The sequence below is a fragment of the Sylvia atricapilla genome, chromosome 5, assembly GCF_009819655.1.
Source record: "Sylvia atricapilla isolate bSylAtr1 chromosome 5, bSylAtr1.pri, whole genome shotgun sequence".
Taxonomy (NCBI): Eukaryota; Metazoa; Chordata; class Aves; order Passeriformes; family Sylviidae; genus Sylvia; species Sylvia atricapilla.
The window spans coordinates 70,376,905-70,399,492 of NC_089144.1; the positions used below are offsets into that span (position 1 = coordinate 70,376,905).

The 22,588-nt window shown below is 41.3% G+C and overlaps 1 protein-coding gene across 1 annotated transcript in view; it reads left to right on the forward strand.

Moving 5' to 3' along the window:
- The window catches only part of TNRC6B (trinucleotide repeat containing adaptor 6B), a 134,154-nt gene extending 113,636 nt beyond the window's left edge, over positions 1–20,518 (forward strand). Inside the window, exons 19-24 of the mRNA XM_066320111.1 lie at positions 2,301–2,447; positions 2,695–2,790; positions 6,616–6,840; positions 7,310–7,380; positions 9,211–9,350; positions 9,851–20,518. Coding sequence (XP_066176208.1) covers positions 2,301–2,447; positions 2,695–2,790; positions 6,616–6,840; positions 7,310–7,380; positions 9,211–9,350; positions 9,851–10,235 — 1,064 coding nt within the window. The 3' untranslated portion in view covers positions 10,236–20,518. The remainder of the gene's footprint in view (positions 1–2,300; positions 2,448–2,694; positions 2,791–6,615; positions 6,841–7,309; positions 7,381–9,210; positions 9,351–9,850) is intronic.
- The last annotated feature ends 2,070 nt before the right edge of the window (positions 20,519–22,588 follow it).

Consider the following 22,588-nt stretch of genomic DNA (forward strand, 5'->3'; position numbering starts at 1 on the left):
GCAGATACAAATGCAGGAAACCTAGAAAATGTAGTTGAAGATTTTCATGAGGGAAGCCCTCAATGTCTAACTCCAGCAAGAAAACATCTTCTGGTGAGCTAACAGAGCTAATGAATTAGTTACCTTAAAAGCGTCTTCATGTCCACAAATTTTCATACTGCTCACTGTTCAAAGAAATGCTTTTCTAGGTGAGGGTTACATTGATGAGTGAATGTGTTTATAAAAAATAATACTTCTGATCCTTGGAGCCTTGTTTTGATTAACCTTTTGATTTGAGCTTTATGTGCACTTAATTTTCAGTCTCACCACTTCTCAGAAAACTTGGATGACTTTTTTTTTTTGTGAGGGTTTGTTGTTTTTTTTGTTGTTGTTGTTTTTGTGGGGGGTTTTTTGGGGGTTTGGGGTTTTTTTGTTGTTGGTTTTTTGGGGGTTTTTTTGTTTGTTTGTTTGTTTGGTGGGTTTTTTTGGTGTTTTTCCCCCTCCAAACAAGTTCTGATTTCCAGGTTCTAACCTGTGTTCATGGATTCTTTGTCTCAGAACAGAGAAGATTTTTTGGGTAGACCCAAGAGCTGTGTTGCTTCTTCCTTAACAAAACGGAAGTCTGTTTGTCAGGGGATGGCAGTATTTTGGTAGTAGCTGAGCAGAGTCCTTACGTGATGCTGTGCTGATTGCTCATACTGTTAAAGTGTTGATAGCTGAATTATTTTGTTGAGTTGCTAAAGATTAGGAGATGTAGCTGACATTCATAAAATCATGAAGGCAATGAACAAGATAAATGCAGAATCATAATTCTGTGACACCTGCAATGCTAGAGTTAAGAGAATATAAATTTTAAATAGATGAAAGCTTTTTTTCCATCAAGAGTGGTGAACTTTCGGACTGTGTTGCTTTCACAGCTTCTTAAGACAGGTGGTACTAGCCAGTCAAAACAGTGATTGGATAAAATGATTGGAAAACAGTTTCACAAGCTGGTGCTGGCAGATAGTGGGTATTTTTGCCATCTAAGTTAGGACAGCTGTGGATACTGGGAAGAGCGTGAGGTTAGTAGTCCACAGACAGTGGCTAAGTTTGTATTCTGTCCCTTAATGGTGTTTGTCCTACTGATGTTGGCAAAATACTGGACTAGATGGACCGTAGTTCTGACCCAGTGGGGCATTTCTTTTGTCTTCTCTCAGATTCTCCCATACATTATCACAGTCTAATACTGCCCTTACTGTGGCAATAGTTGGAACCAGTAGTATCATATTTTCTTCTGTATTTGTAAAAATCATGGTCTTGGTCATACTTCTTCATTACAAAGGTGACTGAAATGAACCCTTCCATGATAGATTCATCCTGCATTGCTTCATTGTAGAGAGTGCATCTTGGATTCTGCTTTTAATAATGGATCTTTAATTACTCTCAAATATTCTGTTACTAGTTATTTCAGAAATTCGGGTTGGGAATTCTGTATCCTGGACTTGTATCTGCAGGGGATGAATCTGCCACCTTTGCACTCTTCTCAGACTTTACACAAATTGTCACATAGTGTGTGAAGCTCTTTTACTTGTTATTGTGTTCGTCAGTTTTACTTCAGCACCACTGCTTCCAGAACTGACCACAGCACTTTATTCATTAACAGAACCAAGTTACTGATCTTTCTTACAGTAACTGGAGTCTTTGTGTGTTCATATTTAATATAGTTCATCCTCTTGTCTTAAAATTCTGGCATGCCTGGAGCTGTAGTTGAAATTAAAGCGTGATAAGTATATCCCATCTCATTGTCAAGCATGAAGATTGTCAATGAGTATATACATTACTTTTACCACAAGGCATCTCACCTCAGTATTAATAGGTGATGTATAAAGTGTGTGTGTGTGTACATACAGTGTGATGTGTCAAATGTTTCCAAACTCCTGTGGTAGGTAGCCCTGCCTTGAGAAAGGCTTGTGCGCACACACAGAGTACGTGTACAGAATCTAGTCTTACATATCTTATATGGAATTCATTAAAACTGTTGGAACTTCCTCTGAATGTAGCAAAGCAGAAGCACTTAAAGGGATACTGGATGCCTTTGTGCCACTGTTTTTTCTAGTGGAGACTTATACACACTTCAGGTGTGTTCATGGATTCGTATGACACCAGAGCTAGTGCTGTGGGAGGAGCTGTGAAATAAATTACGATTCAAACATGTAGTCTTTTTGCCTCTGAGGAACAGTGTAGAAGACAATTGTTTACTCTGCTGAAGTACCTTCAGCAATTACTTCTAGTAAATAACATTTTCCTGATCGCATCTAAATCCTTTTTGTCTCCTGTCCCAGAGTTCCAACCAGGAGTGCCATGGAAAGGTATACAAAACATTGACCCTGAATCTGACCCCTATGTGACCCCTGGAAGTGTACTGGCGGGGACAGCCACATCTCCCATTGTAGATACTGACCACCAACTTCTGCGGGACAATACCACAGGTAAAACATGTGAACATGTGCTCAGTGATTATTGAAGTTGCTCTGATACTTGGGGTTGTTGTGATGTTGGGCTTGTAGCAGGAGAACAATCTGTTGCATTTGCCTGAGAAGGAAGCTGCATGCCTTTGCACTATGGCTGGGAGCACCTGAAAACTTGGCATTGGTACAGTCATGGCTCTCTTGAGGTTTAATGGTTTCAGAAACTCTGAACTTGGTCTCCTCTTTCTCTCTCCTTTTCTCTTGATAGGGTCTAATTCTTCCCTCAACACCTCGCTGCCTTCACCTGGTGCCTGGCCCTACAGTGCCTCTGACAATTCCTTCACCAACGTTCATAGCACTTCAGGTATGCAGGCTTTGAAATTTATCCAGACAAAGCATTTTTCATTTAGTGCTAGTTCATTGTTGTTCCACTTGGAGTATTGAGTCCATCATGGGTAACAGTGACTTGGGAAGACTAACACCATAACTCTGAACATAGCTGCCTCCTTCCTCTTGCCCCCCATATTTTATATGCTGAGCACGACTCCATATGGTATGAAAGATCCCTTTGCACAGTTGGGGTCAGCTGTCCTGGCTGTTTCCTCCCAGCTTCTTGTGCATTCTCATCCCTCCTGCTGGTGGGAGGGTGTGACAAACAGAAAAGGTCTTGATGCTGTGTAAGCACTGCTCAGCAATGTAACTAAATCATCTGTTATCCCTGCTGTTCCCAGCACAAATCCAAAACACAGCCCCATACTAGGTACTGTAAAGAAAATTGACTCCGCCCCAGCCAAAACCAGCACATAATGCAAGTTAGAATAAAGCAGTAGGAAGCAGCAGATGCAAAAGCAAAGATACAGTACACGTAGAATCTGTTGACATGTCATAATTTTTAAAATGTTGCCTGCTTGTGTATGTATAGATAAAGGTGAGTGATATTTTTTTTTTTTTAGTATTTTAACTGAAGGACATGAGAGTGCTGAAGGGAATGTTTTTGCCTTGCCTTTATAGCACTCATCATTTCCTGAAATCTGAACATTGAGGACATTTAGTTCTCTGGCTTTTAATGGTTGGCCTGTAAATATAAACTTAAATACATGTTTGAGATCCTTCATAAACGGGTCACCACAGCTTTCTGTTAAAAAACTTTCTGCACGCATTTCGCAGTAAAATGCTGGACATGCTTGCTCCAGATGAACCATTTGGATCTTAAGCTTCTTGCAAATGTCAGGGTTTTTTCTTGAAGACATCATTGTCATGACAATTACTTAAAAATGAAGAATTGTGTATAAATAGCAGAGGTGATGAACAGAGCTGAGAGCTACATCTGGCCCAAACTTCTGTTTTTTTCATCATACTGAATAAAAGCTGTGTTCAGGTGTTACCTCAGCATCTTCACCGAATGGATTGAAAATGCTGTTTTGCCCTTAAGAAAAACTAGGTTCCTGCTGCTGATCTGTGAGCTGACTTCAGTTTGAAGCAGTGTATGCAGCATTCTAGTGACATAGAAGGTTCCTCTGTTACAGCCTGAGGAATGAAGTGGCGTGTAGCGGCTTCTTGCCTTGGCTTAATTTTTATCTAGCACATAAACAAGACCAAAGAGAGAAGAAAATATTGAAGGCGTAGTCAAATTGAGGGAAATTAGACCACTGCCATATGCTAATTTCTGTTCATCTGCTAGACACAAGTGTTTTGCAGTCAGAAAGCCAGTGAACTGTGAACTGGGAATTTAGAATTCACCTATCTGTAAAGCATAGTCTAGTGAAAGCAGGTTTCTAAGCACCTTCACGCACTTTCAAAGGTTAGTGCCTGAAAGCTGCTTGCTACTGGCCGTTCCTGTGTCATGGAAACACAGAGCTCCAGCTGTAAATTGAAGCATGCTTATACATGCTGAAAGCTTTATGGCCTTGGTTTCCAGATTGTTAAATTATGGTGCCCTGGCATATCATAAATGTGTGAGTCTTTCCTTTGTTTCAAATTACATTCACCACCGTCTGCTGGTGACTAAAGTTAAATGCACATATCTGCACACACATACATGAGAGTTATGACTAAGATAATGTCTGACACAGCCTTCTCCCCCAGACTGTGTTGGCTGGTTCTCCGTGCAGAACAATGAGAAATTTTCAAGGAATTTTGACTTTTGAAGTGTCCCTTGGTGCCAGAAGTTGTGGGAGAATTTGCAGTCTGCCTTTTTTTAAAAACTGGTTGTTGTTGGCTAGATTTGTTTCTTTTTTACTTACAGAATTTTTCCCCCATAAGTCCCTAGGAAACTGACTACTGAGTACTTACGGGTACTTGAACAAAGTGGCCAAAGGAGAGGAGTGTAGCACCTGGCTATGCATCTTTTATCTCTGGGAGTTTCTCTAAGAGGGGGAAGGTAAAGAGCAGGGCTGGGAGCAGCTGCACTCTGCCACTCTGAAGGAGGGTGGCCAAGCCGTGGTTTGCTGTGGGGAGGATTGCTGTCAGTGCCAGGGTCCGGTCCTGCCTGGGGATCTGTTCATGTGTGCGGGAGTTGTGAGCTCACGGTCTGTAGCAGAGTTTCTAAGAGATGGAGGACATGACTTGTATTTGGAGTGAGGTGTGAGCAATTCCAGACTGGGCCCTTTGGCCTGTGGGCTCCTTGAGTCTGCGGGACCTGTGGGCCTTTGTGGCGCAGTGGAAATTCAGGTTGTAGCGCAACAAAAATTCACCTTTCTTTCTTAAAGTATTTCAAGTACTAACGGGTGTTCACATGTAGATGCACAGTGCTAATACAGTAGCCACCTTAAGGCGGCAAATGTGTACATTCTTTGTGTGCCTTGTAATGTCAGTTAAGTTGTAAGGGGATAAATATGGACGCACAAACAATAAACGTCAGTACGGCATTTATCACCGCATCAGTGTGGATGTGTCATAGCTCTCAAAGAATCCCTAACTTGAACTATCTCCTGGCTGGCTGGAGCTGGGCCACCACTGCCCCGCTGCCACCGCTTCTTTGGCACTGCTCTTGGTCTGTTTGCTGTCACCCCACACCCCTCCTGCCTGCCAGGACATCCCACAGTTCCTGCCACTGCCAGGGAGCTTCCGATATATCCCTGCCACCAGCCCAAGGCTTTCTGCCATTCCAGCTTGGTGCCCCTCAGAGTCCTGCAGGGGCGCTGGGTCAGACTGCCTCAGGGTTTTGTGAAAGGAGAGCCTCTCCTCTGTCACTTCCATCTCAGCCAAGAAGGCTGTCATAAGGTTTCCTGGTTCAGTTTTGTTGTTAGTGCTGTAGTTGTTGTTTTATTTGTCTTGTTATACATACTAGTAAAGAACTGTTACTCCTATCTCCATACCTTTGCCTGAGAGCCCTTTAATTTGAAAATTATAATAATTGGGAGAGAGGAGGTTTACATTCTCTATTCCAAGGAAGGCTCTGGCTCTTACCTGGCAGACACCTGTCTTTCAAACTAAGACACTGGTTTAGGCAGAGCTCACGAATATTCATGACCAGTAGTGGTGTTTGGGGCAGTGCTTTTATTTTTCTCTTTTATTGCATTTTTGTAAAAAGCGTTCTTGAAATGTGTTGAGGATATCCACTCTAGGTCTTCCAGTAGGCACCTGCCTATTAGTAATACTTTCTAGTGAAAAAAGCACTACCAAGATTGTTTAAAAGTCCAGCTGTCACACAGCTAAGCAGCCTTCTTTATGTGGTACTGCTGTGTCAGCGTTGTGTGAGGTTTGTGATTGACAAGAAAACTGTGATCTTGTATGGAAGACATCTTTAGGAGGCAGCATTAGCTTAGACGAAAAATGGTGAATACTACTTTCAGTTCTTTGCAGGTTTTTTTTACTTGAAGAAGGTCCAGTTTCATTAAAGGTCAGTCAGTAGTGCCCAAACTTTTAAGAAATTCTCGAGTTCTCAGATGAAATGTAGTGTGGACATTAAAGTTGCTGTTCATCTAATTAATGAGGGAACATATTGCCATCAGCTACACTACCATAAATTATCTGGGTATATTAGTCTTTTTTTGCCAGCATACATAAAATAAGCAAAGATTAAGTTACATGTAGCATGGAGTTTTTTTGGTATGATGAATTAAGTATTGTATGGTTCTGTTTTTCGTGCTTCTCTCTAATATAAGTGCAGTCAAAAGACTTACTGTGATAGGACAGGTCCTTAATCTCACAAGTTTTTCTAATCCATACGATTCCTTTAATCTTCCAGCAAAATTCAGTGATTACAAATCAACATGGTCCCCGGATCCCATAGGACACAATCCCACTCATCTCTCTAACAAGATGTGGAAAAACCATATTTCCTCAAGGAACACTACAGGGCTGCCTCGCCCACCTCCTGGCCTGACCAACCCCAAACCATCATCTCCATGGAACAGCACAGCACCCCGATCAGTCAGGGGCTGGGGGGCACAGGACTCAAGGCTTGGCTCTGGTAAGAATCACCTGGCAGCACCACTGATCAGACCTAAGCAGCGTATGTGTTACAAGCACCAGTGCTTTGGCGGAAAGTTGCAGTTGTCTGGTAATAGGAAAAAATGGAGTTCCTTCTTGAAATGGAAGTTCACTGTCGTAATTGGGGTGGATGGGAGGTTGAATCCCAGGTCCTGCTGCAAGGAATGAGTGAAGAAGGGCTGAGAACTGCCAGGACAGAATACCTGCTACATACAGCCTTTCAAGACTAGATGTGTGCTGTGTGTGAGAAACACCTCAAAGATAAAATCCAGTAAAATGAATCTTGGTGTGAACTGTGAGGAAGGGTGTGGTTTTGTTTCAGGACTGAAGATTAGACTTTCATGTTTTAACAGGGCTAGTAATGGTCATTTTTTCTGAAAGACCTGACTGTAAAGAGTGATGGTTTTTCTGTCAATTCTGTTTTGATTGGTCTGTCTTATAATTTGCAGCATCTACTTGGAGTGATGGTGGCTCAGTTCGTCCTAGCTACTGGCTGGTTCTTCACAATCTCACTCCACAGGTATTTTTCCGTGGTTGTTTCTGGGAACTTGTTTGCTTTAGCAAGGATTTGTGAATTCTTCAGTTGTTTCTTTTTGAATAAAATGTAATGAAATCAGATTTGTCAGCATATATAACATATTTCTACTACACTGAGCTGCAGTCTGACTGGTTTTTCTGTTGTAATTGCTTCAGCTGATTCTAAGATGTTCAGGTTTTGCTATGTGACTGTTAAAACATTTCTTTACTTAGGAGTTATAAAAAGGAATTAAACAAAGATTTTTCTTAGAAGTGAGGGTAAGTTTCATGACTATGATGTGGACCGGTTTGTAGTTGTTCTTCAGGATTTTGTCAGTAAGAAATGTGCTTTAACTGCCAGTTTTCACTTTAGTGTTTCCATAGTGAAACCACAGAATTTTTCCAGCACTCCTGCCAAAGCCAGTCTAGTTAGGTTATTTCTGCAACTATTCTCAAAGCTTCCTGCCATTCAGAATTAATTCCATGGAGATACTGTTTTCAGCATTCCCAGTTAGTCCGGTATTCAAGGGCTAGGAAAAGCCTGTATGATTATCAGCAGCACCCTGAGGTCTAGACAGAGAGTCCCTGTTCAGCAGGATAATTTACTGTACTTCTACAGTCTACAAAAAAAGTTTGATGTAAAAGGAAAAGCGGAGGTCTCCGTCAGATCTCCCAGAATGGTGAACCATGCTCCTTCTGTAGAAAAGACTGCTTACCTTGATCTGCAGGAAGAAGTGGTGTGAGGAAAAAGCACAGCTCTAAGTCTGGCTTGTGTAAAATTCTTTAATGCTGCTTTAGGAATTATTTAATGGAAGAAGAATATATTTTGGAGGCATTTAAGTTAGTAGGAAAGAGAAACAGATCATAATTGTCTCATTATGGATTCTCTATTGTGGATCAGTATACTAGAGAAGGATAAAGGTTCAGATGGATTCATAGACTCAGAGAATGGTTAGGCTTGGAAGGAGCAATATGTTCATTTAGAGGTTCTCTGTTTTAACTTTGACCATATTTGTACCCCCGCACAACTTCCTTTTCCCTCATTTGAAGCTGCATTATAAAATAAGGGGGAAAGAAGGAAGAAAGTAGCACTTCCTTAGTATTTTTGCACATACGGATCCCATTCATATGTCCATGTTCCTGTGGCACACCAGGAATGGAATCTGTCTGTACAGAACACCTGGGAGAACAGCTGTTACTGGAGGTAAGGAACAAGCTGTTACTGCTGCAGAGGGAATGTAAGCAGCAACTGCTGTAAAAACACTAGTTCAGACAGAATGGACCTTGCTGGGTTTGGCAGCAAAATCACTGACTCTGTCACTGTTTCATAAACCACAAAGACAAAGAAGCAGCAAAATAAATTTTCAAAAACTTCATTCTAGAGCTATTTCCAGTTTTGCAAAAACCTTTTAAATACTAGTTTATCTAAATTCTGCTGAAATCGGAGAGCTGGAGACCGAGACGTTCTGGTTCCTTTGCTACAAATTCTGGTGACTGAAGACAGTGAGAAGTACAAGTTGTATATAACTACTGGAAAAGCTGTCAACGCACACCTAGTGACAGTGTAAGGAACTCAGAAAGGGAGAGCTGGACTCAAGCTGTAAGTGAACAGGAAAGATCATTTAGATTATTCCATCCTAAAGCAAAATGCATGTAATTGTGAGAAGCCAAGGCATACCAGTTCCTGTTTGAAAATCAACTTCTGTGACCTCTGCTTTCATCTGTTTTTCTTTCTGAGCACAGAATATCTTTCAATTACTGACGAAGTCAGGATTGAAGTATGTTTGGAGAAATAATTACAAACATCTGTTACATCCTGGCTGTTCTTCCTCAGATTGATGGGTCAACATTGAGGACGATCTGCATGCAGCATGGCCCACTGCTGACATTCCATCTGAACCTGACCCAGGGCACCGCCCTCATCCGATACAACACCAAACAGGAGGCGGCCAAGGCCCAGACTGCACTGCACATGTAAGCAAGACTTTGAGACAGAAGTCTTTGGGGGTGTGCGATTGATGGTGTACGCCCCTAAACTCAGTGAAAACGTTTGAATTATACTAGTCTCCTGAATTCCAAAGGCTTTTAACCTGTTCTTCATCTGTTTTGTTTGAAAGGTGGCATACGTGCATTTACTTACATGGTATTGTCATTTTTATTGCTCCTGGTGTTAGTGTTCAAGGCCTTAGTTTAAATTTATAAAGATTTTGTTCGTAACTGAATGTTATGGCAAGAGGTTGGGGTGTTTCTGTTTTATTTTTTCTCCATATAAAATGAAAGTTCTTGGGTTTTTAATGAGTTTCGCTGTCAAAAACAGCTGAAGTTTTCCATGTCCACTGCAATATAGCAATGTAGCTGATATCTCCTTTGGTTTGGGCACCTATTGGTGTTCTCCTGTGCTTTCCGAATCCCTTGCCATTACCTTTTGGCTCTAACTATTTTTTTTTTTTTCACATGTGTCCCTTGCCCTGTAGGTGTGTGTTGGGAAACACTACCATCCTGGCTGAGTTTGCCACAGATGAAGAGGTTAGTCGCTTTTTGGCACAAGCTCAGCCCCCTACACCTGCAGCAACCCCAAGTGCACCCGCAGCGGGCTGGCAATCCCTGGAGACAGGACAGAACCAGACAGATCCAGTTGGACCTGCTTTGAATCTCTTTGGTGGGTCAACAGGGCTTGGGCAGTGGAGCAGTGGCAGCGGCAGCAGTGGGGGTGATCTTACTGGCGCTTCGTTGTGGGGGCCCCCAAACTATTCTTCAAGCTTGTGGGGGGTCCCCAGCGTAGAGGATCCACACAGAATGGGCAGCCCTGCTCCCTTACTACCTGGAGACCTTCTGGGAGGAGGGTCGGATTCAATCTGAACTTACAACTTTCAACTCTGACCTCGTGACCTTTTTTGGAACAGCAGCAGCACTAACTTGACCTTTTTCATTTTTTTCAACTTGCAATAAATACATTTATAAAAGGAAAAAAAAGAAAACGGAGAAAAAGAAAAAAAGGTGGGTCATTGACAGACTGTCTGAGCACATAGTTGCCTCCCTTATATAACTTCAGTTTTTTCGTTTGGAATATGAATCCAAAAAGAGAACATATCACTCTTGAAATACTTGAATCGTGAACGCCAACTTAGAAAGACAATGTGAAGCAAGTACACGTACCATTTAAATTTAAACAGAAAAAATTAAAAAAATTAGTTTCTAGTTTTTCACTTTTTCATGTTATACGGAAGTTGTTGCTAAGAAACATATATACTGAAAAAATAGCTTTTTAACTTTGTTTGCACTGGGTGTGTTTCCGTCCTTAGGTCTACCATGTTGGGTTGGGGTTGGGGAGGGGTTCAAAAGAGTAAGGGGAGGGAGGGGAAGACTTGACGGAGCCTCACTTTAAAAACAACGAAAAACATAAAACTAGAAAAAAAACTTAAAAAAATTTAAAAACCCACAAAAAAAACAAAAAAACCAACACAAAACAGAAAAAAAAACAAAACAAAAAAACCAACACTTTGTGATTGGCTGGTTGATAAGTACCTGTGTGTTCTGGCACATGTAACTGCCCACGTGTGCTTGTTTCTGTGTGAGTGCGTGTGCACATGTTTGTGTGTGTGCATTTTTTTCTCTGTATGTATAATCTTGAAACGCTGCATTGCTGATGGTCTGCGGGCTGGCTGGCCATCTGCATGTCTTGACTCTGAAAGCAAGGCAGGCGTGGTGGAGTCCCTGTGGCTGAAGCGCAATCCAGTTGGGCTGGATTAAAATCCGTCAGTAGGTTTTTTTAAATCCATTTTAGCAGGGTGCTATCTCAAATCTGCAGATCACACAGGATGGATAGTCACTTCCTAGCCCTTGTTCTAAGCCTGTGGTAGAGCAGAACACTGCCATATGCAAAGGATTTGGTGAGAGGGGAGACAATGTTGTCTTTTGAGTAACTGTATTTATGTCTGCATGTGGGGTTTTTGTACTGAATGAACCCTAGAGTGTTTGTTACATAATGCAAGCCATTTATTTCTTCCAACAAGGGGAAAAGAGGAGGAAAGAAGACGTTGCCATTTTTTGTGCAGCCAGACAAATGTTCTTTTTCAGTCTCTTGCAAGCTTCAGTACCTTTAAAAAAAGTGTTTCTTTTCTCCCTGAAACCTAAATAAGCACCTGTACTCATTCTAGAGGTATCCACCAATTGCTTGAAAATCCAGCCCAACCAAATTAGCCTTTTAGTTGATTTACTGCTTCTGTTAAAACTGACAAAAAACTAAATGGTCTCAGCAAAGTGCTGGCCAGCCTGTCTCATCTCCTGAAAGCACATGCAGCTAACTCCTTCCTGCGTCCTTCATGGTGAGCGTTACCTGTGCCAGGCCTTGGTGTCATTACAGCGCCAGACCATCACTGACAGAAACGTTTACTTACGAATGTTCTTAAACCAGTGTGTACTTCAAAGGTTTCCTTTTGTTTCTCTGTGTTGTATTTTTTCCTGTGTACGAGGTTTTGCTTAGGGAGGTATATAACTAGCAAAGACTTTTTTTTTAAAGAAGTATTGCACCTTTTTGTTTCGTTTTTTTTTGTTTTTACTTCTTTCTGTACTGTTGCTTTTTAATTTCTGTATTTAAGGAAAGGTTTGGGGTTTTTTTAGCATCAGTTTAGTAGTACTCTGGGCAGGATAGGGGTGACCTATAATCCACAGTGATAGCCAGTGTGTGAGTGCGTGTGTGCGCTGGGAACAAAACTTTTAAGACCTGTTGTTGTGAAAAGAGTTGTAGCCAACTTGGAGGAACATCCCTTGACGTGAAGCAGGAAGTCTTTTGTGGGGGTGGGTCCAGGGGAAGAGGGAAGAGAGACGCCAGTACTTTGTCCATGAGTACTAGGACTTCCATGCGGCATTGTCCAGCTGTTACACTGTCTAACAAAGTGCCGACCTTCTGTACCAGCACATACCTGTCCATTCCAGCCCTCAGAGGGAGCAGTGCTTTATCACTTGGTGGAGGGGGACAGATAGGGGAGTCTGTTTCTTCAGTGTTTCTGTTGAAGGGTATGACCGTGCCTCATGCAGTTAACGCATGGGTTTGGTGGGCAGAAGCAAAAACAGATGCAAGTCATGGAGGGGGGAGGTTGGTGCACGCGTGTGGGTGTGTGTGTGTGTGTACTTGTGCGCTGGGGCTGCGAAGGGAAGGGCTTGGGAATTACATGGCTGTTTTATTTCATTCGCCCTTTCTCTGTAAGCCCAGTGTCACAGGAGAGACTGACTGAGGGAAATGCTGCATATACACATGCCTGTAGATTTGTATGCAAAAGCATTATGTGGTGGAAAAGTATGAGTAGGTTTGTATTTGTTTAGTAACTGGAGTGTGCAGCATACTCTGGCGCCTCTGGAAAATACTTTCCTATCATGTCTCCCCCGTTGATCCCACCATGCTCAAAGAAACAAAATGCTCTCTTTCAGCTCCTGCTAGCTGGCTGGTGCCCCTCGTGTGCAGGCGTCTGTGCAGCTTTGTTTCTGCTCGAAGACCAAGCACACCTGGACACGCAGAGCAGGTTCTTAAAAGTCCTGTGCCAGCAGAACTTCCTAGTGAAGCACCTTTGGCCTGAGCAAGCCAGTATCTGTTCTGTCACGATTTGCTATACATGCTGGTTCATTGCTGTGTTCCACCCTCACTTCTCTCTCCCAGCCTGCCCTAAGGTCCCTTTTCCTGCACTTTGGGCTAGTTGAGTTCATTGCGATACTACGGTGAAAGCCGGGTGCTAGAGCCCCTCTTGTTTACAAGACATAATGAGGGATTTGAAATATTTAAAAAGAAAAAGCTAAATTGTTCTTCCATTGTAAGCTTAAAGGGAAAAAACTAAAATGTACAAAAAAAAAAAAATAAGACCAAAAAGTGCATATATATATATATTTTAGATGAAGACTAACTCTGGGAGCATTTAACAGTGTTTTTGGTTTTATTTTAACTTTTATTTTCCTGCTTTAAATCTGCAAGCATTCTCAGGAATTCTAGGGTAGGAAGCCAGTTTTTGAAGATGGTTTATTTAACCTTATCCTAGATAGATGGCTGTTTCTTGTTGATAAACTTTTACAAGTTCCTGAATCTTCAAAATGTTTGAAAGTTTTTACTTTAAAATAAAAATGCTTAAAAAAAATAAAAAAAAAGAAAAAAAGAAAAAAATCTCCAAATGTTACTGTCAAGCGAGGGATCAAGAATTTTAAAGACTTTCTAAATTAAGGTATATTAAGAAAACTTCTCAATATCAGCAACAGGAATTCATTGCAATCTTAAACAATTTGTGGGAGAAGGGTTATCATTTATTGTGCTTTGTTACTCATGCAGATGTGTGCAGTTGCATGGAGAAGAGAAGTGTGTGAATGGAAACCTACTATTCCCTCTCGATTGAAACAAAACAAAAATATTCTTCCAAGCACCTTTTAAAAAGCAGAGTGAAAGTATAAACCGTATTAAAATGCAGTAGAGTTTAACTGAATGAATCATCAGTTAGGATGACTAGCAGGAAATACACAGTAGTGCTTCTTTGAACCACTTCTGAGCAGTGCTGAAGAAAACCAGTGCTGTCAGAATACTCAGTAATGAAGTAATTCTATTGACCTGCCTTTTTCAGTACAGAAAAAAAAAAAAAAAAGACTACAGAAAAACTCCACACAAATGTACATTGGAAATCAACTTCCCTATTTTCAGCTACTTGGTCAGTTTAATTCCCCACTTGGAGATTTGCTGCTTGCTTTTCTTCATCCACCCCCACCTCTCAGTCTTTGTTTCATTTTATATGAGGGAAAATAGCTGTTAAACTCCTCTGTTCACCCTGTTGCTGCTGGCTGTCGGGGTTTACGGTCTTGAACTTAAAGAGTTTGGTGTTGGGATGGCCAACTTCTGTCTCCCAGCTCTAGGGGTGGGGGCTTACCCCGCCTGAAATGGCTTGGCACAAACCACAAAAACTGCGCTAGTGCCTTGTTACATGCACCCACATGCCCTATAGTAGGGGAGGGAAGGCAAAGTGAGTAGTGTAGCCACTTCATGGAAACAGATCTGCCCATTCTTAGGGGAAGAAGAGCATGCCGTGTGAGCAAGTTGTGCAATGAGTTACTTAATAGTAGTCGAGATAAGTTATTATTAATAAAAGAAATCAGATGCCAAATTCTTCTTTCTCATAGCAGTTGCCCAGTGTTTTCATGTTGTGCTGTGTGTGCACGTGAGTCTATTAAAAATAATGCATCAGTAGTAATAATAATGTGCTTTAAAAATCCTGTCATGGGCCAGTGGAAGGAGGGTTTACTTAGAAAGTTTAGGATTTTATTTTATTGGGTTATTTTTAAATGAGAGAATTGTAGTGCTTTGCCAGAAGCTGTGTTTTATCAAATTCGAAGTATCCTAAAAGAGAGGAAACCGTAGCATTTGGTCAAAAAAGCCAACAGACTTGACGTTCACTTGGAAGTGGATTGTGACTGACTGCTGAAGGATTGGCAGTCTTGAATTTCAGCAGTCTGCTGGGTCCAAACCTATTGTAGTACAGCAGTCTGCTCCTCATTTCCTGAATGTGCATCCTGTAAGCTTTAGTGACTGTTCCCCTCAGTGACAGTTTCCCTGCATTGTCAAAGTAACATTAATCTGATTTTCCAGCTACAGTTGACAGATCTGTGTGTCTTAGTCAGGGCACTCCCAACCATTACAAGTGGTGTCTGAGAATTGTGCTAACCAGACTCAACTGCTCAACTCCATTGCTTAATGTTGTAAAAATTCTGCTACCCTTCGAGCTCCTAACGGTGAAAAGTCAGCAGGAACTGATGTTAGGGTATTTCTGGGCTTTTACAAAGCTGTTTCGGGAGGGAGTCATTAGCAGCATCTTGTTTAAACATGTTGGCAAGATAGGGCAAAGAGGCTGGGGAAAGCACAGCTTGGAAAAGGCTTAGGGCATCTCTTTCTAGATAAAAATCCAGCCACTTTGCTTACCCTACCCTTGCAGTGTCTATCTAGCTGCGAGTTTTTAATCTGTTTGGTAATTCTTTGCTCCTTTTGAGGATTTTGTGAGTCTAGCAAGCAAAACAAAGTGTGCTACAGCTCAGAAACCTGTGCTTAGACTTCTGACATTTACTTGGAATACTTGCCATTTTTTCCCAGTCTTTTTATGTATCTACCTGGACACTTGCCTAGCAGTCTTGAGAGTGGGATTTTTGTTGGTTTGGCATTTTTTTGCAACCACAGGGTGTCAGGTTTTTCTTACTTTTTTTTTTTTTTTTTTGTGCTTCACATTAAGTGGCTTTTGTAATGAGTAAGAATGTTAAGCCAAGTATGTTTTTACCTCTGCAATATAGACAGGTTGTTTTAAAAAAAGTGGGTGGGATAACCACCTCAAAGATTAAATAACAAACATTTTTATGAAGTTTGCCTCTTTTTCTTTTTTTTACCGTGAAATTTCTGAGCATTTATTCCTTAAAACTTTTGCCCTGTTTTTCCTCCAAAAAATGCTGCCACATCTTCCACTGTGTCCTAATAGCGCATCCAAATAGTACTGTAGATTTTTTTGGGGGGGAATTTTGGTTAGGTTGGTGTTTTTTGCTTCATTCTTTATTACGTTTAACTCTTAAGTTACTGGTTGTGTTTCTGCATATTGTTTTCCTGTTGACTTTAAGAGGAGCGCTGTTTGTGTATCTGAGGTGCCCAAATTTGACCAAGCCTGGTCAAGGCACTGAGCTGGATCCAGGGTTAAGGTAGCAGATGAGGACCTGTTGTGTTTCCAGTGTGTGTTGCATATATCACCTTCACTGTAAATCATGTGACCTTAGTATCCAGGTTCTCAAGTGGATTGAAATGCAGGTTTTGTGGAGGCTGGTTAACATCTCAGGGTAATAGTCCTGATAGAGTAGAAGGTAGGGGTTTTTTTAAAGATGTAAAATTCCCTTCGAAAAGCAGCTTTCTTAATTGTAAATATGCATGCATGCTTTGTGGGCAGTAAAGTAATACCAAGACAAATACGTTGAAAATAATTTAAAAAAAAAAAAACCCAATAAACAAATGTTGTTGAAGTGCAACTTTGGTCCTGAATCTGAAGCCACATACTCAGAATCTGTTGGTTTGTCTAAATTTATTTTGCACACAATATCATTTCAGTTCTGTAGTTTGTTTGCCACTGTTCTGCAGTTTTAGGAACTGATACTGTTAGATCATATCAGTCATTCCCACTGTGATCAAAATACAGATATCTTAATCCCAAACTTTTTCCTCCTCTTTACCTCCAGTACTAGGCTTCCACCTACGGCAGAAGGATGTTAAAAGAAATGGGGAGAAATATGTGAAGTTTCCCAATGTAGACAGAGTTGGTACTCCCTGTTGTCTGGAATTCACATCCAAACCTAAACCACAAAGCAACAGTTAGACTGTAGCAAACCTGTTGGACTCAACAACAGGAGCCAAACTGGAGATTTTTAGCAGCCTTGCTCTAGTCCATGTACTTCAAAATGTTTTCCGTAAGTGTCCCATCACTGTAAATACCAGTGTTGCTGAATTTTACCAAAGTTCCCTTGCAGTAGATAATAGAAAACAGGTCCATTTTGTGGTGACTCACCAAGAAGAGCTTTGCCTACAGTAGACTTTAAGGGTCTGTCTACATTGCAGTTAAAATTGAGTCAGGGTCCCATTTGAAATTACAGTGCTCTGTTTGTGGTGTTACATGACTTTAAACTTTGTGATGTAGTATCTGTAGCTTCTGATCCTTGTATGTAAAGTGATTTAAGGTTTCTTCTGTGCTACAAAAGGCACCACAGCTCCTGGTGGGCTGGAGCCTACTTTTAAAACTTGTCAGGCCACGATAGATGCAGTTTCATCTGTAGCATGCAGCAAACAACATCTGTTTGCATCCACAGTTTGCCTGCACATTGCTTTTCATCGAGCTATGCAGGAAAGCTTTTCTCTAGAAGTCTCCCAGAGTTCTAGCAAGCTTCTAGCAAATCAAGTACCCTCTGCAAAAGAGCCATTTTTGCCCTGTATGTGTGATAGTTGGGACTGGTGACATTCGGCAGTGTTAGGGTTCCTGTAAACTTTGTAGTGAGAAAGGGAGTTTTTTGACTTGACTCTGACATCCCTTTTGTAAAGTAATACAGAGTACTCCAGGGAAAAAGAACAAAAAAAGGGAAGAATGCATTATGCCAGCCAGCGTTAAGTATTGAAGTTTTTTAGCAGCAAACATTCTTGTCTCTGGTGGGCAGAGGGGAAGAGACTGGAGAATTTTGCATGAGTGCGCAATACAAGGAGGCTATATTCAGCAAAAAATATTTCCTCGAGCGCTAAATGCCTCTTCTTGGCTACTGGTGTGTGTTGTTACATTTGCAGAACTAGCTACTTAATTTTTTTGTATTTGTTTTTATTAATTGAGACAAAATGGAAGCTCTTCCTGTTTCAGATGAAACACAACCAACCATAAGTGATCATTTTCTTTATCATTTACTGTTGAGCAGGTTGCACTGCTTGTTAGAATAGCTATTTTAGTGACATGGTTATGATATTATGTGCTTTCTTTCCCCTCCCTCTCCCTGCCAGATCTGGCTTACCCTTTCTATATAAGGCGCTGTGTGGGTTTTTTTGTTTTGTTTCGGGGACAAAGAAACAAGAAGGAGAAGAAGCAAAATGAAGTGAAAATGCAAGCCAAGGTAGAACAGCCTTACTTTAGGGGGGTAGCCTTACAACAGAGCTTTATAGTGAGTGTGCTGTATTCCAAAATATGTAAGCCAAAAACAAACAAAAAAAACCATTCATTTATGCAAAAAAAAGAAAAAAGAAAAAAAAAAAAAGAAGAGGTGTTGGAAGACTTCTTTAATATGTACCTTCTAAAGGTGGATTAAGGTCTCACCAAGTGATAGTTATTGTGATACTTCTTGCTGGGTCAGTAGGAATGGGTTGGGGTATAAGCGCTTAACGTTTCCTCCTATGTTTTTACAAGCAGTAAGTTTAAATGTGGTATTTATGAATGTGCCTTTGTGAGTATAGCGACTGTCTCCTTGGAGAGACCACTTGGGCTGGAGAAGAGGCAATGATCTTTGAAGAGATCAGACATTGAGATTGCAGCCCACTGGTCCCTTTTGACAAGCAGCATTATTGGCTGGTCTCTACACTGCACAATACGTATTCATATGTGGTAGAGATTGGGGTGGGGGGTGCGGAGGGTTGTCACATTGATGCACAGAAGCTGTTGATAGTTTTAGGCCAGTCTGCCGTGGCAGGTTGAGTTTGTATATGTATTATGTGGCTTCTCTTTATGTTTGTGTGCATGAGTGTGAGTGAGTGTGGCTTTGGTTTTTTTGTAAGCACTGGAGAATTGAAACACAGTGATGTTTGAGACAAATTTATACATGAAGAGAAGATGATGTTTTGTAGCTTCTGTTAAATAGTGGGTGCAGGCACACTTTTACCCTCTCTGCCCGTGTCCTGATAAGCAAAACAGGAATTTTATTTTTTTTTTTCAATCCTTCAACTTCCAGCACACTTAACGTTGCCATTTAAATGAACAGGGTATTACACAAGAAGAAAAACAAGAAGAGTTTTTTTGAAATGGTGAGGTAGAGGTGTTTAAAAGGAAAAAAATCTGAAGTAATTTTTGTTTCTTCAAAGCTGTTTGTAGCTAAACGTGGGAATCTGCAGTGTCTCCTTCCATTTGTTTTTTTTTTTTCCTAATAATTCACCTCTTCGTCCCACCCAAAACATGAGGTGTACTAGATCAAGAGCTGTTGTTGTAGCGCTTTGAAATTCCCACCCTGAAAAGAAACTCCGGTGGGATTCCTCAGCTCTATTCAGGAAGACAAAGAGAGGAGAGACTCTGCAGTTTTCTTTGCTTCGCTCTCATTCCTCTCTAATGGCCTTGAAATGTATTATTATGCAAATGTGAATTTTGATACTGAACTTAAGAAGAGGTTGTTTGTTCTTTTTTCAAAAAAAAAAAAAAGGTCCCATATGTGGTCAGCATTGCTTCTTTATTTTGTAAGTGAATTGTAAACTATGCATTCTGCAAAGGAGGTGTAGGGGACAAAGATACTTTGCTAAACTGTTCAGGAGTTTCTGTGTCCATGGCATATCCATTATAGTTTGGAGAAGTGGGGAAGTGATAACTTTGAATTAAGAAGGAATTGATAAGAGCCTTTCTTTTGTTAGAAGCTGGCCGATGGATAACTGGGCAGAGATTTGAATAGCCAATATTGGCTGCAAAACAAAATCAGCTCTCAGCTTTGCACAGGGCTATGAATTCAGCCACACAGTGTTAACCCAGGGCCAAAAGGGTGAATGGGACACCAGGTCTACCTGGGGAATATCTACCACCTCCTGTGCTCTGGCCCTTGTTAAGCTCAGGAAACCCTCTCCAACAGGCACTGGTTTTTTTGGATTTACTACTCGTTTTCCATTTCAGCAGTCCTTGTGCTCTTCCAGGAGAATTGGAACATGGCTGGTCCTTGATATCCACGCTCCCTTATCCTTAACATTTTCTTTGCTGCTGTTTCTGGTACTGTTCATACGGTGACAGAGCAGCTGTGGGCAGGACGGTGGAGATGGTACTGGCTTTGTGTTGCTGATCAAAGGCCAGCTGTGAGGACTGTGTTCTTTCAAGGTCAGCAGCTATCAGCGTTCTGTTGTCTGGTGTTGCTGCCAGTGATTTAGCAACTCATGTTGACAGTATGTGAAATGTTAGGGAAGGTAGACTGATACGTAGACCAGATCCTCTCTATTTAAAAGGAACTATCCTATTTTTATTATAAGGTGGTATCGTAGTGGTCATTAAAAAGGATTTACTTCTTCACATCTCCAAAATGAAATCATTGTGAATTATGTGCATTCCTTGGAAGCTTGCTGAGCTTCCAGGAAGAGTCTCCTCAGAAAAAATGTAGACCTCACTGCTCTCTCCATCATTATAATAGGGACCTTTTGACTTGACTTTTTCCTTTGTCCATGGTGAACCATGGTACTGGCATTATCTTAGGTGTAATATCATAAACTGAGAGATTATCCTGCCTGTATTCAGTGTTTTCATGCAGCGATGTTATTTTTGTTGACATTCACAGTACTGTAATAAGTAATAGACTTGATGATCACTGTCACATCTGTGCCTGCCTTGCAGATGTGATCTTATCAGGGTTCCACTGTGTCAGAATGCCTTTAAAAAAAAATAAAATCAGAAGCTCAAACTCATTCACAAAAATACCTCGTGGTACATTTCCCCCTCTGATGTAACTTTTTAAGTCTTAGTTTTTCTTCTAAACTTGATGAGCTTTTTATTTCCATCCGTTATCTCCTTTGTAAAAAGATATTTGAACTAGTGGTTTTGAGCACAGATCGGGAAGCCTGAAACTCCTGAATTTTAACATTGGCCATTACTCTTCCTTTGCCTTGGGCAAGTCATTTAACTACTTTGCCTTTGTTTTTTCACCTGTAAAGCGGGGTTGTTAATAATACTTACCTACCTCACAGGGGTTTTGTGAGGATCAACTAGTAATGTTTGTCAAGTGCTTAAAAGAAAAAAAGCATGATAAGAGTATTATGAGGTTTTCACTGCAAGATCGCTAGTTCTTTTTACATCGTTTGCTTGTGTGGAGGGAGATAACCCTTTGTTTTTAATTACTGAAGCCATCAGACACTCGGGATCCTAAATGATAGAAGTTGTTAAGAGATTCTTTTACTGATACTCTTCAGTCTTTATGCTTGTTTCCATTTTCTTCTTCTCTTGTTTATATAGATTTGCCAGTGTTGCTACAGGTCACATGTCTCCAGTACTTTTAGATAAGCTTCAATATTGAAGTACTTTGAGCTTGCTGCTTCTTTCACCAGACCACCAAATCAGAACAAGTTTGTGTACTTCTCCCTGCCGTTCAGTGGCAGTTTTGGTAATGTCATCTTTCAGGTAGACAGATCTTTTCCTGCCATCGGGAAGGGGAGGTGATGGTGTGCAGTTCCAGAGACGGAGATGAAGAACCTGGCCACTTCATGCTGCTACTCCAGGGATAAAGGGCAGAGTAGCTTCCTATGTCCTTCCCTGAGTTAATTTCAGTGTGTTACCAGTCACACTGCAAATGCAGTGTCTCTTCTTGTCCACAATCTACAGAAGCCATCACCTGCCAGCAGAACGTAGGAACAAGGAGAAGGATAGTAGATGCTGCTTGCGTATATGCCTTATAGCTCTCCCAGAACGTCTCTGGGCGGGTGGTGGGGGACGAGGTCTTCACTGGGGAAATCCCACAGCTGTCAGGGAACCTCTCCTACTTTCTCCCCTCTCCGTCATTTGGTCGCTGTTTCTTCTTTCTTGGTGTGCGTCTCAGGGATGTGCATATGAGCCCATGCCTCTTGGAATTTGGCATTTGAAATACCAAGAACATGGTTTCTGTACCTGAAACCTCTCTGTCTGACACTCCCTGGTCCTCTCTGTCCTGCGTCGCTCCCCATGGCCTTAGGAACATCTCTCCCCTGTAGACCTACACCATCCTCTCCATCTCTGCCAGTAATCAAGGTGAAGTGTCTGCAGTGATTCTGCAGAGAAAGAAGCTGAAGTGATGCAAGTGCACCTGTGGGATTTACATGCAGAGGTATCTTGGTTTTCTGCTGCATCTGCTCTAAAGCCTACAGAACATCTGATCCACTGTGCTTTTACTTCGTTATCTAGAAAGCAGAGCAAACAGCAGTATAACTCTGATGATGGTAATTCTGTAATGTTTACTTTTAACTAAATGCTAAGTATTTTCCTCAAACAACAAAAAATCCCACCTTCTAACAAAAGTAACCAAATGTTAATCTTCCTGGGTGGGGAAGAGGAAAGGGGAGGAGGAAAAGCAGTGACAGGGGAGTGTTCTGATCTATTTTCATCTCCACTGCACAGCTGGAGGTGTGAAATGCTGCTTTGAGTTCCACAAACACGAGGGATTATGTTTACAAAGGTAAATGCCTTCTGCCTGTTCAGGAAACTGGCTACTGGTGGGCATCGAGAGTTTGGCAAGTTTCTCTTCATTGCAAACAAGTAATGGGAGAAGGGTGTGTCTGGAAGAGGAATGGAGAAACAGATTCATTTCATCTACTCTTCTTGGTCAAATAATGCCCCCTTCTTCTCTCCTTACGGAATGGAGGGATGAGGTGGCTGAATAGAAAATCATTGATGTCCAATATGGCTGGATTAGAAAAGGCAGCTTTTCTACTTTGCACATAAATAGGTAACAGGAAGGTACAGCTTAAGTCCTCTTGCCTGAAACACTGTCCC